The sequence below is a fragment of the Lissotriton helveticus genome, chromosome 9 (assembly GCF_964261635.1).
Source record: "Lissotriton helveticus chromosome 9, aLisHel1.1, whole genome shotgun sequence".
NCBI lineage: Eukaryota > Metazoa > Chordata > Amphibia > Caudata > Salamandridae > Lissotriton > Lissotriton helveticus.
In genome coordinates, this window is record NC_136070.1 from 1,244,771,065 (window position 1) to 1,244,788,051 (window position 16,987).

Below are 16,987 nucleotides of genomic sequence, written 5' to 3' on the forward strand. Positions count from 1 at the left end.
AGCTTTCTGCCGCTCTGCCCACTGTCTGGTGCTCCTTGTCTTGCCTGCTGTCTCCCCCGCCGCCGCTGCCTGCAAGCATCCAAGGCGCGGCCGCTGTGCGGGGAGACTACTTGGCCCAGAAGCCCCAGCAGAAACATCGTGGGACACGCCCCCTTTGCGCCAGGTGGCGCTTTAAAAATCAGGCTAATCTCCCGCTTCGCGGGACGCGCGCGGGAGAAGCCCGGGACAAGGGCGGGAACATCTGTGGCCATCAGGGGCCAGAGGAGGCCGGGCCGGGCCACCCCCCTTTGGACCTTCCCTCAGGTACCTCTGAGTGACTCTGATCTGTATAGAGACTAATTCGCTCGTAGCCGCGATCTGTGCACTTGAACTTGGCTGATCACACTGCCGAATTTCTGAACTCCCGTTTGATGCCCTCCGCGGATCCTGATTCAAAAGGACGCCGAGGCTGAAATCGTGCTGACTACTGGGGCAGGGACTGCGAGACCCAGGGTGCTTTGTGCCTCTTTATCCAGCGCACCTAGAGTCTCTTCCCCGCCCCCAACTCCTATCTCCCAACCCTTGAGTCTCGCACTAGCGGGACGCGTGCGGGACCAAGCCCAGGGCTAAGCCCGGACAAAGGGCGGGCTGTTTGAGGCTGATTGAGGACTGAAGAGACTGGACCAGCCCCCTAACATCTCTGTTAATTATTTATCTTACTATCCTTTACTCCCTCATTTAAGTTATGCAAACAAGAGGAAATAAATCAAAGGCGACCGGGAGTGTGGGAAAACTGTTAGGCCCAATGGACGACTTCATTACTAAGGCCAATACTTTCATAGATCAAAGTATTTCACTGATGGAGGAAAGAGTTTCCCTGGACCTAGCGTTCGCCAAAAGATCTTCTATGGGAGATCTGGCTGACGCTAGAACCCCACTACCAGGTAATAATAACAAAGGGCAAAGGGCCCTTTGGGAGGGTAGGCGTAGCCTACAAAACAATGTGGATCTGTCCGCTTCACAGCTCTCAGATCTACATTTAAGCTCGGACCTTGAAAAAACACCTGACCTATTGCCACAAACCCTTCCGCAAATGACATCAGGCGAGAGAGAGAAAGCGAGGGGAATGAGGGAAGGAGCTATAAGAAAAACAAAGCCACACTCGAGAAAGTCTAGATCTAAGGAGATAGATAATATTTCTGGCACACCACAGATTTCACCATCCACCACAGAACAGATAGTAATACCTGTGATGGTGCATCATCCTGCTCATGATATCCCTACTCCCATTAACCTGGAATCTCCAATCCCTCTATCTAGTAGTAAGGAATCAGTGGATTTTAATAATTCCCACTTGTTAAATAAGATTGCTGAGCTTTTTAAACTCCTTTTGCAACCCGTGGAAGCAAAGCTCGCACAAATGGAGTCCCAATTATCTAAATTGGTCAACCTTTCACAGCAAAAACAACCGTTAAGGTTACAACAAATGGGGGGAGGTAAGCAAAATAAACAAGTTCCAACTAAGGGGCCGATTAGGATGGCGGTTTTTCCGCATCCTCCGGGCCGGCGGAAGTGTCCGCCGGCCTGGAGGATGCGGAAAAACCGCGGCGGAGACTCCAAAGACCCACCGCCAAATTAGGATGGCTGGTGGGTCTGGAATTCCGTCCGCCGCTTTTCCGCCGCGGTCGGCTTCCGACCGCGGCGGAAAAGCTATAACATGGCAGGCGGTGTCTATGAGACACCGTCCGCCATATTATGATGTTGGTGTAAGTATGCTTTTCCACGGCGGCTTTTCCGCCATGGAAAAGCATACGGACATTCACTTTGGGGGCCCGTTGCGGGCCCCCTGGGTGAATGGGGGGTGGGGGGTGCACATGGGGGGTACCTATGGTACCCCCCTGCATTTGCGTACACAAAGCAGCAGGCACCGTGCGGTGCCTGCCGCTTTGTGCATGTAAATGCAACACATGCATTTTTAACATTGCGGCGGGTGCAGCTTGAAGCTGCACCCGCCGCAATGTTAAAAATAGAGGATGTGACCGCCACCCTGGCGGTCACATCCTAATTGCCATGGAGGGACCGCCGCTGCCCATGCGGACGGTCCCTCCTACTCAGGGGTGGCGGACGGACGCAAGTCCGTCCGCCATCCTAATCGGCCCCTATGTCTGGTAATACTCTCCCGTCACCCGCAATTATCCAAAACCTTCCTTCAGCCATAACCCCTGTACTAACGATAGGAAATCCCGTAGTGATTCCATCTACTAACGCCACGACTACAACACAGGGAAACCCTACTTCTACTACAACACCTGCTCTGAAGACAGTGGTAAAAAATAAGACAACTTCTAAAACTCCGGCAACACAAAATCTTGCCCCTAATCCCTTGATTCCTGTTTCTAACAGAGATCCCACTAGTGCACCTACTGAATTCAAACTCCCAGTAGATTTGCCCCCGGATGCATCCCCCTATGTTGTGGTAATGATTGGAGTGCCCGAATTGGTGGACCACAGTACTGAACCTATATGGTCCCTTAAAAATAAGGCACAACATTGGCTACATAATAATCCTCCAATGCCCCCAAACTGGCATGGTAGGATATTGTCAGTACGAAGTACCTCATGGGTGGGAAAAGGTAGAAAATCCATCCCAGGAGACTGTATCGTGATCACTTTTGAAGATCCCCGAGTGGTAGATTATATCTGCTCTCGGGATCATCCGAAGCCAAACGGAGGGATTGATATTAAACCTCTTTCCTTTTTCTATCCCTCCAGACAACTCTATGGATCCTATCACGGTCACGAATTTCCCTGGAACGCACCACCTCCACGCCATACAGACTTCATAAACACAAGACAACCTGGAGATCCCCGCTACCGTGACCAGGACAACTCCTGGCACTTAGTGGGTCTGCGCCATCAGGGAGGACGTTGGGATGAATGGGGCCCACATATGTTGAGGCCGACCTATAGAGAATCGACCTATAGAGAACCGCCACTCTGGGATAATTGGTATACTATCCCGGTGAGTAATAGATTTAGCGGCCTTGAAATGGTCGATTGACCACCAACGGCAACCTATTCTAATAAGTTAAACTCACTACAATCACCGTCAAAAAAAGATATCTCCCTGGTAACGACAGAGCCCGCAGCAACAAATTCTGACATTTCCTCCATATCTATCATTGTCTGGAATGTAGCGGGCTTACGCCCTAAGGTAGAGGATGGGACAGCTCTCCATTTCCTGAAATCATTTAAAATAATTTGCCTCCAAGAGACATGGACCATAACTGAGCTCCACCTCATGGGATATAAAACGTATTTCGTCCCAGCTGTTCGCAGCATAGCAGGTAGACCTAAAGGCGGGTTAATAACATACATCGCAAATACCCTAAAACTTCTGAAAGTGACTAATGTCCATTCCGATCCTAACTTCCAAATCCTCTCGCTCTCCTTTGAGGATAAGGAGACGATTCTCTTGGTCAACTCCTATAACAATTTAGAGGATGACCAATTTCTGAGCCTCCTACGAGAGGTCCAAGAGAAACTAACCCACCCTCATCGGCTGAAGCAAGGAAATGGGGCAACCCACCTTTTATGGGGTGGGGACTTCAATCTTCATCCTTGCCCGTTAATAAAATCAGCCTGTTGCGGGATCGTTGATGAACTAGATGTATCACTAGTGCACTTCACCCACACCAAGGTGGGAAATGCCCTGAATAACTTGCTTTTTGATCTGGATCTAGAAATAGCTAACACCCTAAACTCTGATCAAAATACCCTCCATCCTACTTACACGGGCAGGGGCCACGAAACGACAGTTGACTACATCTTCCTGTCTCCTGGACTGTCTCAGACAGCTAGAGCCTTTGAGGTCATCGCCAATTCATTGAGCGATCATTCCGCACTGAAGATAGATATCAGCTTAAACAATTATAAGCCCCAAAAGACAACAATAGCAAAAACCCTTGAACAGAATAAGCTATCTTTGGGCAAATGCAACGGCTATAGCATAAAATGGGGAAAAATTAATCCCAACAAAATCATAAAAAAACTTGTTGTCGAGGCATATCCCTATATTAACAATTGCTTGGATTTATCGGCCACACATGAAGAAGTCCTAACCAACTTTGGCCACATCCTAGAGAAAATCAAGGGACTACTGACCGTTAACTCAAAATCCAAGACCCATATGAAGAGTGGATGGTTCAATCATAGCTGTACTGCAGCCCTTACCAAATTAAAACTTGCACTACACACTAAACCCAGAGATGCGGGCCAAATTCAACTTTTTAGGTCACAATATGTAAAAGCACGTAAATCAAGAATCGAGGAACTTAAAAAAAAACTATGGGAAGATCTCCATACGAGTGCAGTTGATAAAAATAGCGAGGTCTTTTGGCGAACGGTTAGAGCCCCCTATCTAACCGATAATAATAGCCCAAATATCGAAGTGGCCATTGACGAAGAAACATGGGTGGCTCACTTCACAAACATCTTTAAAAAAACCTCGACTACCGTCGATCCCGTTAATATCTTCCCAACAGTAGAATACCCAATCCCACATTTATTTTGACATCCCTGACATAATGGTGGCCCTAGATTCAAGTAAGAGTGGAAAAGCCCCCGGCCTAGATGGGGTCCCAGTAGATCTCTTTAAACACAACGCCGAGCTCTGGGCCCCCATTCTTACTAGAGTGTGCACAGCAGCTGCCAATGTAGGTCTCTTAAACTCCTGGACTAAGTCTATAATGGTCCCCATTTTTAAAAGAGGGGACCGCCAGGATGTGAAATGCTATCGTCCTATCTCATTGCTGGACTCGCTAGGAAAGGTTGTTGGGAGGGTAATACTAGAGCGACTCCAGCAATGGGCGGACGATAGAGCCATCGTCTCGGATCTCCAGTTCGGTTTTCGAGAGGGGTTCGGAACGGTGGAGCAGGCCCTAAACCTCAGCCTGATTTTGGGGAAATACATGCAGGCAAAAAACAACACGGTGTACATGGTTTACGTAGACCTGTCCGCAGCCTTCGACTGCGTCTCGCATACGAAACTGTGGACAGTTTTAGGACAATTGGGTGTGGATTCCTCCCTCTTAGACTTCCTGAGGGAACTTTACTCCAGAGCCTCGGCTAGAGTGCGCTTCGGTCTGAATGGAGAGCTGACTGCGTCTTTCAGCGTGGAGCGCGGAGTCAGGCAGGGTTGTGTACTGGCCCCCTTCCTCTTCTCGTTGTATACTAACGGTCTGGAGGCGGAGATGTTGAGGGGGGCCAAGGACCTCCCAAGTGTAAAACAGTGCCTGATCCTCGCGTTGCTCTACGCTGACGACGCCGTCATTCTCGCTCGCACACCGCGAGAATTACAGCACTCTCTGAACAGGTACACGGCCTTTATGGGTGGTCTTGATCTGAAAGTGAATGTGAAAAAAACGTTTGTCATGACCACTGGCCCCAGAAAAAAGCGAGTAAAAGACATCTACCTTGATAATCAAATACTCGAGGTCACCTCCCAGTATCCATACCTCGGAATTATGGTAGATGAAAAATTGTCGTGGAGGCCAGCAGTGGAGGCAAGATGTCACTTGTTCAGAAGATCCACAGCGGCCTTAATGAGTTTCTCCCAGAGACTGGGTAAGAGGGCACCAGTAGAGCTTCTGAAAATGTATAGCGCGAAGTGTCAGGCCATCGCCTTGTACGGAGCGGGAGTATGGGGTCACACAGACATCAGTCCACTCCAGGTAGTGGAAAACACTTTTTTAAGATTCCTGTTAGCGGCCCCGAGAGGAACCTCAACCTACGCTTTGCACCTGGAATTAGGAATACCTTATCTAGAAGATCTGATAAAGATCCAGCCATTGATGTTGTGGAGACGTGTTTGGACCTCGGTCAAAAACGCCTTTACTCAGTCAATTGCAGCTGATACCATGGCTCTTGATCAGTCACAAAAAGTAAAGTGGCTCAGCTACGTTAGAAACTTCCTAAAAGACCTTGGCTTAGAGAACTATTATCTTCAACCAGAGACATTGATCAATCTTCCTAGGAAGCTCCTAAAGAACTTAGCACTCAGCCACTTAGAGTCACTGAGACTGATGTCCGAGGCGTCAAAACCTTCGGTTTTGCATGCAAATATGGTCCAAATAACATACTCCATCCAGCCGTATTTAACCCTTCAGCTCTCTACATATGAGAGGATGCTACTAACAAGATTCAGACTGGACACCTTTTTTAGACTGGTGACATTCCCTGAAACTAATAGTTGGGACCAAACTCTCCCTTTATGTCCCTGTGATGGGGAATCGAAACAATCTAACATACATGTTATTATGTTTTGTAAATTTCATCACCCACACAGGAGAATTTGGATTTTACCAACTTTGAGGCAATGGGGTCTTAGGCAATACCGATCCGCAATGCTCCGCCTCCAAATGCTCGATTCTGAATCTGTCTGTTACATCGTTTTAAATTTCTTGAAATGTATTAGGAAACATAGAAGAAATCTTTAAAAATTTTACTTAGGATCAGTTTTAACTCAACTCATTGAAAGGATCACTATGAATGTTTTAGTATGAATTTCTTTGGAACAATGAATTGCAATCTGTATGTTTGTGTAAATAACGTCTAAATGTATTTTAAATGTTCCTTTTATGGTTTTCAAATGTGAAAAGCCGAATAAAGAAATGTATTTATTTATTTATTGGTACAGAGCTGACGGTCGAGGCAAGACAGATGCGCCTATATTACCTCGGCAGTGGTAAAACTAGCGCTTCGAAGCAGGGCAGGTGCAGTCAGGCGCTGCCCCTGCAGACCCGTCTCTTGATGGGACAGAGCTGCCAGTCTAGGTGAGACAGACGTTACCACAGTGTTGGCAGGTCGCAGCAGTGGTAGAACTAGCGCTTCGAAGCAGGACAGGAGTCAGAAGGTCTTCTTTTCATTTGTGGGGGCCTGTCCCTCTGCACGAGTGCTATACATCTAATGGGACAGTAGAAACACATCACTGCATCCTTTCTGTCTGTTTAATGTGTCAGTAGCCCTTCCCCACCCCCTTCCAGCAGCCTTGCTAATTTTTAGGTTTCGCCTGGCGTCCGCTGCGCAGCAGCGTTCGCGCAGGCGAAATCTGTTGATCTACACTATGTGGCAATGTCCCGCCTTAGTCTACCATTGGCTAGCTCCATAAATGGAGGCTAGCCATTGGCAGACATTGTTGTCCGTCACTCTTTCCCCCGTCCGGACGCGAATCGGGGGCGTTCCCGTGCCTTTTTTTAAGTCCCGCCCCCTTTTTTCGTCACCCGCCCTTTTTTCGTCACGGCATTTTGCCGTCAAGGCCGGACCAGATTCGGGGGCGTTCCCGTGATTTTTTCGCTGGGCGTGGTTATCTTATGTGGGATCGACTTTGTTGCACGTCATTCTGGCCAAACATGCCCCCGAATCGCCTCGCCTTCCTGCTTCCTGCTAATCCATTAACACTAGTGCTGTCCAAAGAGGTGCTGCATTTTCCTACGAACGCTTGCTAATCATTGCTTCTTTTCAATTATAAAAAAAAAAATTCACTCGATTTCCCGCTGTAACGTTTTCCTTGGCACGTACGATGGATGCTGTAGGCTTTCGTTGTTTTTCGTGAAACCGCCATGGGTTTTTAGTTGAACCACCCAGTGCGCTGTGATTGGTTCTCCCGGCGACGCGTCATAGCGAGGACGCGCTGTGGTTGGCTGCCGTCGGGAAGACCCCGCTGACGTCACTGGGGGCTCGCCGAGAGAGCCGCGACCTGATTGGTCCTCGTCACCCGGGTCGTTTCTCAGAAGCTGCCGGAGCCTCGTCCAAAGAAGATTGCGGGGAGAGGAGACCGAGTCATCGATGACCCGACCCCGCCGAGGGATCTCCAAGTGAGTTGCGCACCCCTGGCCTGCCGTCCCAAGTGCAGAGAAGCGCACCAGCTTCCCGGCGCTCGCTGGGGGTGCTTGGCGCTTCTGTGCCTCAAGTGGTGCATTAAAGGCTGGTGCATGGAGTTGTCATGCTGCTTCGACACAGCACCCTGTCCGATCCTGCTGAGATGGTGCTCCCTCCATCTTACTTTGCTTTCATACATATTGCATAGATCTGGTCGCCTTGTACGCTCTCCGTACCAGATGCCATGTAGCGTATGCAAGGGGTAGAGATCTGTTTTGATTATTGTAAATACACCAGGCAAAATTAGACCCACCCCTCACAGACTCCGACGAGCCGGATGTCCACACGTGGCTGAGAGCGGCCGGCGCGGCTACCAAAGGGAGTTCAATTGGATTTTGGCTAAAACAATGTTGACTTTGCTGGGTAACCATAATAAAGAGTTCCCAGCCCTGTGGACAGGCTAGACTGCTTTACTGGCAGCGCGGTAATATGCAAATTAAGCGCTGGGTGCAAGGCTCCTTTTCGGAGAGCACTGTGATCAACAAAGATGTCAGAGAGCTCTGCATGTGTGACTAAGTACTTTCATGCGGTGATCCTGGGCAAATCACTCCTTTCCCCTCTTTTCTTATTGACAAAAGCCGACAGTGCTTAGAAATCTGGCAGGCTGTATGAAGAACTATGTAAAACATACGGGAGAGATCACTCCGTTCAGGCTGGAGGAGCTGTAGGTAGCTGCAGTGTGTTATGATTATCTGATAGTGCCTTCTATCGCTAGTAAGGCTTCGAAAAGCTTTCTTAGCGTGATCGCCGTTTTCATGCTATTAACGGATTCAATGAAAACTATGCTGCACCGGCCTATCTATAAAGCTGCAGGGTGTTGTTTAAGGGAATGGCGGGGTGTAAAAGCAGAAAACGCATTATTTTAGTGTTTTTATTTAGAGTTGTGCTATGGTGCAAAGTACTCACTCACTCACACACACTCTCACTCACTCATTCACTCGCATACTCACTCACACACACACTCACTCACACACACACTCACTCACACACACACTCACTCTCTCTCTCACTCACTCACACACACAATCACTCACTCCTGCCAGCCCTCTAATCGTAAGGTAATAAGGCGCCAGGGTGCTTGGAGTAGTCCAACAGTGTTAATGGGATCAGGGGAAGTGACAATTCCCCCAAAGAGTGGGTCACTCTGGGGAGTGGGCTCAGGAGAGACCCCCATGCCGTGGGCTTCCAGTTTGTCAAGCTTCGCGCCCGGGCTGTGTGGGTGTGTGTGGGAGGCTCTGTGTGGGGGAGGCTCTGTGGGGGGGCTCTCTGTGGGTGTGTGTGTTTAGCATTTGCGAGAGATTATGCTATTGGTATTGTAAATAACAATGCCATTTATTTATCTGTTTTCAAAACCAACACATAAATAAAAATATTGTCATTTACAATGCCAATAGCTCTAACTTTTGTAAAGGCGAAACCGTTGCATTGTAAATGCTTGTTCATTGGGACATTACTAGTGATCTCAGCAGGGATGGGTCATGTACATTTCACAGGCGAGCACCACGTGATCCCAGCAGGACTGCTCTGCTGTGTTTGGGACAGTGTCCCTGCTTCTCAGGAAGTCTTCTGCTGCGATTGCCATGTGAAGGCAGACACACTTTGCAGGAACACAACACAACAATGCTACCACTTTAGTTGGGAAATGTCGATTTTAATCACCAAGGCGCATATGTATGAAAGTCCGTTTTTGCGATTCTCAAATCGCGATTTTTTGAGAATCGCTATTTGAGAATTGCAAAACGGGATGTATTTAAAAATTGCGCTTTTTTTTTTGCTATTTCTTAGTATTCCTTAATTGCAATTTGCCAATTGCAAAATCGCATTTAAGGAATACCTTCCAATTCATTCCTATGGGCCAGGAGGCCATAGGAATGAATGGAAAGTCATTCTCAATTTGCGATTCGCAATTTGAGAATCGCAAATTGAGAATAATTTCAAGGGTGCAAGGGTGTCATAAGGACACCCTGATGCACCCCTGAAATGAACATGTGTGCGCACATGGCGCACATATATGCCCTGCGCCACATGGCACCTTGAAAAATGCCAAAAAGTGCATATTTGAAAGAATTCGCAAATTACCACCAACAATTTGTGATTTCTTAAGGAGAAATCACACAACTTGGGTGCTTGTTGCATAGCATTTAAGGAATCCCAATTTGCGATTCCTTAATATTGCGATGCGATTTTCCTCATACATCACGTTTTGCGAACTTTTAGTTGCAAAAGCTGCTTTTTTGCGATTCGCAGCGTTTCCGACTAAAAATTTGTTTCATACATATGCCCCCAAGACTCTATACTTTGATCCAGACGTTCCTTGCACTGTCTGTCGTATGTTTTATGGGGCAGTGTGGCCAGCACAGCACTTTTACACTCCATACAGGCTCTATATGTGCACATTTATCATCACTGATACTGCTATACATGTAAGGGGTCCATAACACCATGTAATGTCTTAGCAGAGCAGCCACGCTTTCAGTGGGACAGTGCCGGCACTTCTCGGTAGGACTGCTATCATTGTAACGGGGCAGTCTCTTAGCAGCAGGGCTTCCATGCTTTCAGTGGGACAGTGCCTGTACTTCTCAGTAGAACTGCTATCCTTGTAATGGGCCAGTTCCAGTGGTTAGCAGCACGACTTCCAAACTTTCAGTGGGGCAGTGCTAGCACTTTCTCAGTAGGGTTGCTATCATTGTAATGGGACAGTGCCAGCTCTTAGCAGCAGGATTTTTTACACTTTCAGTGGGGCAGTGCTTGCACTTTTCAGTAAGATTGCTATCCTTGTCATGGGACAGTGCCAGGACTTTCATACTTTCCGTGGGGCAGTGCTAGGACAATAACTCAAAGTTATTGTCATTTTATATTTCTCATTGCTCAAAAGCAGTGGGGCGACGCTCCTAAGCCATAGCAGAGGAGCCGCCCCTGTTTGAATGTAATCCTGGCTTCGATGGGCAGCCAGTGAAGCTGTTCCAGGGAGTTCTTAACTCATTCGTGTCTTGGGATTTTTAGAAGTAACCCGGCCACTGCATTCTGCACAACTTGCAGTCTATTAGTAACATATCTTGGTGAGCCCAGATACAGGGAGTTGCCATAGTCCAAATGTGAAACCACAAGGGCTTGGATCACAGTTCTTCTCAACTGTTCCGGGATAAGCCCTATGATCTTCTGGATCATTCGTAGTAGGCTAAAGCAGGTTGCAGCTAGTTTTTTAGGGAACTAATTGATGGTGATTTGAGTTCGGCTACCCGCCACCGATACCATCAGTTGCGTGTCATCTGCATAGGAGGTAGTAGTCAGCCCAAACTCATGAACGATTTTCATTAATGGGCACATGTACATGTACATGTTGAACATTGTTGGGCTAAGCGACGAGCCCCCTGGGACTCCGCATGAGACTGGCATTGTTTCGAAGAGACAGGTGGATTCCATGATCTGAAATGTTTTTTCGCTCAAGAAGAAGGTGAGCCACTCCAGGGCTTTCCCATGGATACCGACTTCCCTCAGACTTTTTTTCAGAATTGAGTGGTCTATGGTGGTCTATGGTGTCAAACGGCGCACTTAAGTCCAGAAGCACGATTGTGGCTGGGCCTCCCTGATCCAAAATGCTTTTGAGGTCCTCGTGACCAACAGAAGAGCTGATTCTGGTCTGTCTTGTGGTCCGAAACGCATCTGACTCTTATGCAGATAGTTCTCTTCCAAAAATTGGGATAATGTATGGTTGACATGTTTCTCCAGTATTTTTCCTAAGACGGGTAGTAGCGAGATAGCACAAAATTACCTAATATTGCTGGGTCTAGGTGGGGCTTTGTCAACAGGGGCCTCATGATTGCATGCTTCCACTTCTTTGGGACCCTCCCGGACTCAAGGGACAGTGTAAAAAGCTCTACTGTGGTGGGGAGAACTGGTTCCCCACCCTGACTAAGATATGGGGGAGTGCTGGATTTTGGTGGGGATCCTGATTTAACTTTACCCAGGAGAAGCATTGTACTTTCTTTATTAAGGGCTAGAATGTGATCCAAGACAGGTGGAACTGAGATCACTGTGAAGTCTGCTCCTAAATTCTGATCTATACCTGGATTATTTCACCAAAGTGATTCATAGATGTTGTCCCCCTTTTTTTAAAAAGAATGCTTTAAACTTGTATCTTTCCTTAGAGGATTGGTGAGGGGAGGTCCCTACTCAACCTTTATCAGGGATTTGACTATCTTAAATAGTTCTCTAGGGGAATTGGCAGCCATGTTGATCTTCTTCTCATAGTGCTTAGCCTGGGCTTGTTTAATTTCATTGTGATAGTATCTGATGGCCGTCTTGTATTGAATTTTTAAGGCCGGGTCATAGGGCTGCCTCCAATTCCTTTCTAGTTTCTTACAAAAAGAATTTAGGGAGGCAAGGTGTCTGTTGAACCAGGGGGCTCCTTTGATGTTTTGTTGAGATTTATTTATTTTATTTAGAGAGTTTTATATAGCGCTACTGGACCGAAGGGTATCAGAGCGCTTTAGAAGGTATACATTGATCTAGTGACTGATCAATCCAGAGCTCCCATTGTGAGTAGGTCTCGTCTGGATTGTCTGTTGAGTTTGGAGTGGAGGCCTCTAGGGTCTTGGCCCACGCTTCAAGAATGAACTTGGGCCGGCTCCTGACTGGTCTGAAGGTAATCTTTGATGGTACTTGCCTATAAAGCCATTCACAACTCAGTCCCGCAGTTTCTCAAAGGCGCCCTCCGTCCGCTCGAAAACCCCAGAACCCTTCGTTCATCTTCAGCTCATTTGCTCAAAGTCCAACGCACAAGGAAAGCAACCTGGGGGGACAGATGCTTTGTGATCTCCGCAGCTAGACTGTGGAATTCACTCCCGATCACCATCAAAACTGCCCCAACTCTCCTTAGCTTCAGGAAGAAATTAAAAACCTGGCTGTTCCCACATTAAGATCGGCCATAGCCATCGACTGTTCAGTCAGCGCCGAGACACCCATGGGTATTTGCGCGCTATAAAAATTGCCAAAAACATAAACATAAACATACTTGTGTAGCTGTTTTTGTAAGTGTAAAAGGGATAAAATAATGATCTGACCATGGTACAGGGATGGGTGTATTCACCTGAATCTTTGGGTCGCTGGAGAAGATGGGATCACGAATATGCCATTTCCCTTGGGTAGAGGTGCCTACTAGTTGGATAAGTTGCCTCTAGGTCTGTAGAGGTCTCTTGGTAGAAGGGTTGTTGGTTTCATCTATATGTATATTAAAGTCACAGAGCGTGGTAACGAGTTCTTTTCCCACCATCAGCCTGGCTATGGAATCTGAGAAGGCCTCAATAAATGCGCTTTCAAGGAACTGGTGGCCTGTAGATAAGGATTCCCGAGAATGAGCATGTAGGAGAAAGTTAGATCCCAAATTGCAAGATATAACAATATGTCATTGTGAGGGGTGTAGTGATGCATCTCCGCCTCCTGTTTTGCTGTTTTGCTGCTCCGATCCTGTTTGCAAATTTGGTATCCCGGGGGAAGGGCTGTTACAATGTCGGAGGCTGAGATCTCTTTGAGCCATGTCCCCGTGATGAACAGTACATCAAATTGATCTTCCTCTAACAACAATCTAATCTCAATTTTATGACCTGGAAGAGACCTGACAGTGACATTGTTATCTTTATAATAGGACAGTGACAGCTCTTAGCAGCCCAGCATCCATTATTTAAATAGGACAGGATAGCCCAAGCACTTCTTGTTTTTAACCCATGCTAGATGCCTGTCCCTTTCTCTAATGTAAGCATCATTTTGTACTGACACAGCAGTAGATGAAGCACGTGCGGTGCCTGTTCCAGGTTGTAGGCAGTGGTCATGGGATAGTGAGTGTGGACTGGACGAAGCCATCAGATGAGCATTTAAAGCAGGAACAAAATTCTAAAGTAGAGAAGCTCTGCTAAATGAACCACAACTGCACAACATCACATAGTGTCACCGTCATCAACAAACACTGAACTGTACAAATACCCAGTAACATAACATTTTACACCTGTCATTACCAGTCCCTCCTCGCATGTAACTCTCAGGAAGGGCAGCTATTATTTTAACCCCTTGGCCGCGGCGGTAATTCCGCCGCGGCGCTAGGGGGAGGGGGGCCGCGCGGCGTCGCCATGCTCGTGACGGAACCACTCCGTCACGAGCCGCGGTGGCGCTGTGCATGTGACGGAATGGTTCCGTCACGGCCCCGCCCACCTAATAGAACGCTCAGCGCAGGCGCGAAATCAGCGCCGCGCCTGCGCGGCGGCCGGGGCGTGACGGAAACATTCCGTCACCAGCACAGCACCACCGTGGCTCGTGACGGAATGGTTCCGTCACAAGCATGCAAGGGGTTAAAAGGGCAGGACTCAAGCTCATAATACTCGTGTATCATTCTGACGTACAACTCTTTGTAAAGTATTATTATTGACCCTGAGCTTAATCTGAGCCACTGTTTGCCAGTACTCGCCACAGTCACTTAATTCTCAACAATGACACTTATGAAAGTCCACCACATGGTTTCACTATTTGTCTGTTTATATGGTGAGCACATCAACAGTGTTTTCTAATTAAATATACTTAAAACAAAAATATAACACCATCCTATCAGGTCATATTTTATAGCTTTGGGGGGCCAGGAATTGTCCAAATTGTCACACTTGTAGGAGTGTAATGCTTAGTAGTTGTGTTGGTAGTGCCATTGGAAGCACTGGCTCTGGCAATGGGTTGTGCAAGCTACAGTGGCCTCCTGAGAAAGGCCCTGACACGTTTGCACAGATAAAACACTCTAAGTTGGGTCTGAAGTTTGCTGCCTGTGTGCTCCTCACCCTCACTCTCCTCTTCTTCTTCCTGCAGTTGAATCCTCTGAGAAGAATGACAGATCCTTCCCGCGAGACTGCGCCGAGATTCACAAGCAAGGCATCCGGGACAACGGGATCTACACCATCCAGCCCATCCCACAGAAGCAGCCTTTTGAGGTACCTGTCACAGCTGCGCTGCGTGAAAGGGCAGAAATGCGCTGTATTTAATATTATACAGCACATTCCTCTCCTTTCCTTGCACTTGCGCATAATGCACTGCCATGCGCCAATGCAGACACCCTTGCACCGTTGTGCAAGGGTGCCCGCGTAGCAGACAGGATTGTTTTTGTGCAAGAAGGGACACCTTCCAGCACAAAACCAATCCTCAGAGGCATTTTCCTCTTTCTGGGCCCGATTCACAGAATGAACTTAAGACTCAATCTTAAACTTACTACTATTTTGGTATTCACAGAATGCACTTACTACTTTTGGTATTCACAGAATGCACTTACTACTTTTGGTATTCACAGAATGCACTTACTACTTTTGGTATTCACAGAATGCACTTACTACTTTTGGTATTCACAGAATGCACTTACTACTTTTGGTATTCACAGAATGCACTTACTACTTTTGGCATTCACAGAATGAACTTACTACTTTTGGTATTCACAGAATGCACTTACTACTTTTGGCATTCACAGAATGCACTTACTACTTTTGGTATTCACAGAATGAATTTACTACTTTTGGTATTCACAGAAGTTAGGATTTTGTCTTAAGATTGTCTTAAGACAAACTTAAGACAGACTTAATACAAACTTAAGACAGACTTAAGACAAATTTAAGACAGACTTAAGACAGACTTAAGTTAGGATTTTGTCTTAAGTCTTTCTTAAGTCTGTCTTGAGTTTGTCTTAAGTCTGTCTTAAGTCTGTCTTAAGTTTGTCTTAAGACAAACTTAAGACAAAATCCTAACTTCTGTGAATACCAAAAGTAGTAAATTCATTCTGTGAATACCAAAATAGTAGTAAGTTTAGGATTGAGTCTTAAGTTCATTCTGTGAATCGGGCCCTCTATGTGTGCTGCAGAATGCAATTCGTGCTGTCTTGCGTAAGACCACACAAGGTGGGGCTTGCATGGCTTGATAAATCTGACTTTAGTGGTGTGTCGAACTTGCATGGCCTCGGGCGACACAACACTATGATAAATATGGGCCCAGGAGCATTCTGGGCTGCCCTGTTACACCACATCCTGGCTGCTTGTGTAGGTCTTGTATGATTGCTTGTCATCCTGAGCAGGAAAGCTGGGGCTAGACAGTCCAGAAGGAACTGACTGTACTTGATCTGTATTTGATTGGTCTCACATGATAGCACAGCCAAGCTGTGGTTGGTTGACATACCTGGCCTGTTCTAGTAGCAAGGATTGCATTGCCAGGGTACATTTATAATCAGACAACAGGACGATTAATGTTTTCCATAGATTTATTTTTAAATAATGTGGAGCCATGAATTCCACAGCGAACCCCTGGACATTTTATAAGTACTTAATTCCCTTTATGTTGGATTCACAGTTAAATGTGTGTTGTCTGCACACTGGTGTAAGGTGATGGCCAGCAACTTAGTCCGATTTCTCAGAAATCCACATTAAGTTGATTATTACAAACAAAAGCAAAGTGCCTGAGCTACACAGTAGTTTATGGAGACTGGTGGGTGGAGGCAGGAAGGGAGTAATTCATAAAGACAAGGGATGCCCATCTACCAATCTCCCGGTTTTCCCGTCTCATTTAGAAAAGGCGGAGCCTTAGCTTACTCTGCCGGCAGTAGCCGCTGCTACCAGACCCGGGCGAGGAACGGGACAAAAAAAGAAAATATTAAAAACATACCTACCTGATGAAACTGCAGTCACCTCTCCTCTGTACTCCGTCCTCTTCCTTCCTGCAGCAGCAGGAAGCACCCGCCCTCCCAACCTCCCCATAGCCTATCACAATGCTGCAATGCAACGTTGTGATTGGTCTGAGCGCCGTGGATCTGCGCTCAGACGGGGACTGGGAGGGTTTGCATGTTCCTCAACAGGCTGTGTAATGCAGCGTGGTGGGGGACATGCAAAGTGCGCAGGTCTGCTTGGGGCAGCCCGAGAGGGCCAACCAAGCAGTCCTGCGCACTGCAGGACTGGAAAAACCACTCCTCTCCCTACTCCGCCAGGCACGCCACGCCCGAGAGCCTCTGAATTATATAGGAAAAATAAAATGATAACAACTATAGTTATTATCCTTTATTTTT

The 16,987-nt window shown here is 47.1% G+C and overlaps 1 protein-coding gene across 1 annotated transcript in view; it reads left to right on the plus strand.

Annotated features, from left to right (window-relative positions):
- The window catches only part of LOC144783463 (fibrinogen-like protein 1), a 107,875-nt gene that overhangs the window by 88,105 nt on the left and 2,783 nt on the right, over positions 1–16,987 (plus strand). The window contains exon 3 of the mRNA XM_078662434.1: positions 14,761–14,882. Within this exon, the coding sequence (XP_078518560.1) occupies positions 14,761–14,882 (122 nt within the window). The remainder of the gene's footprint in view (positions 1–14,760; positions 14,883–16,987) is intronic.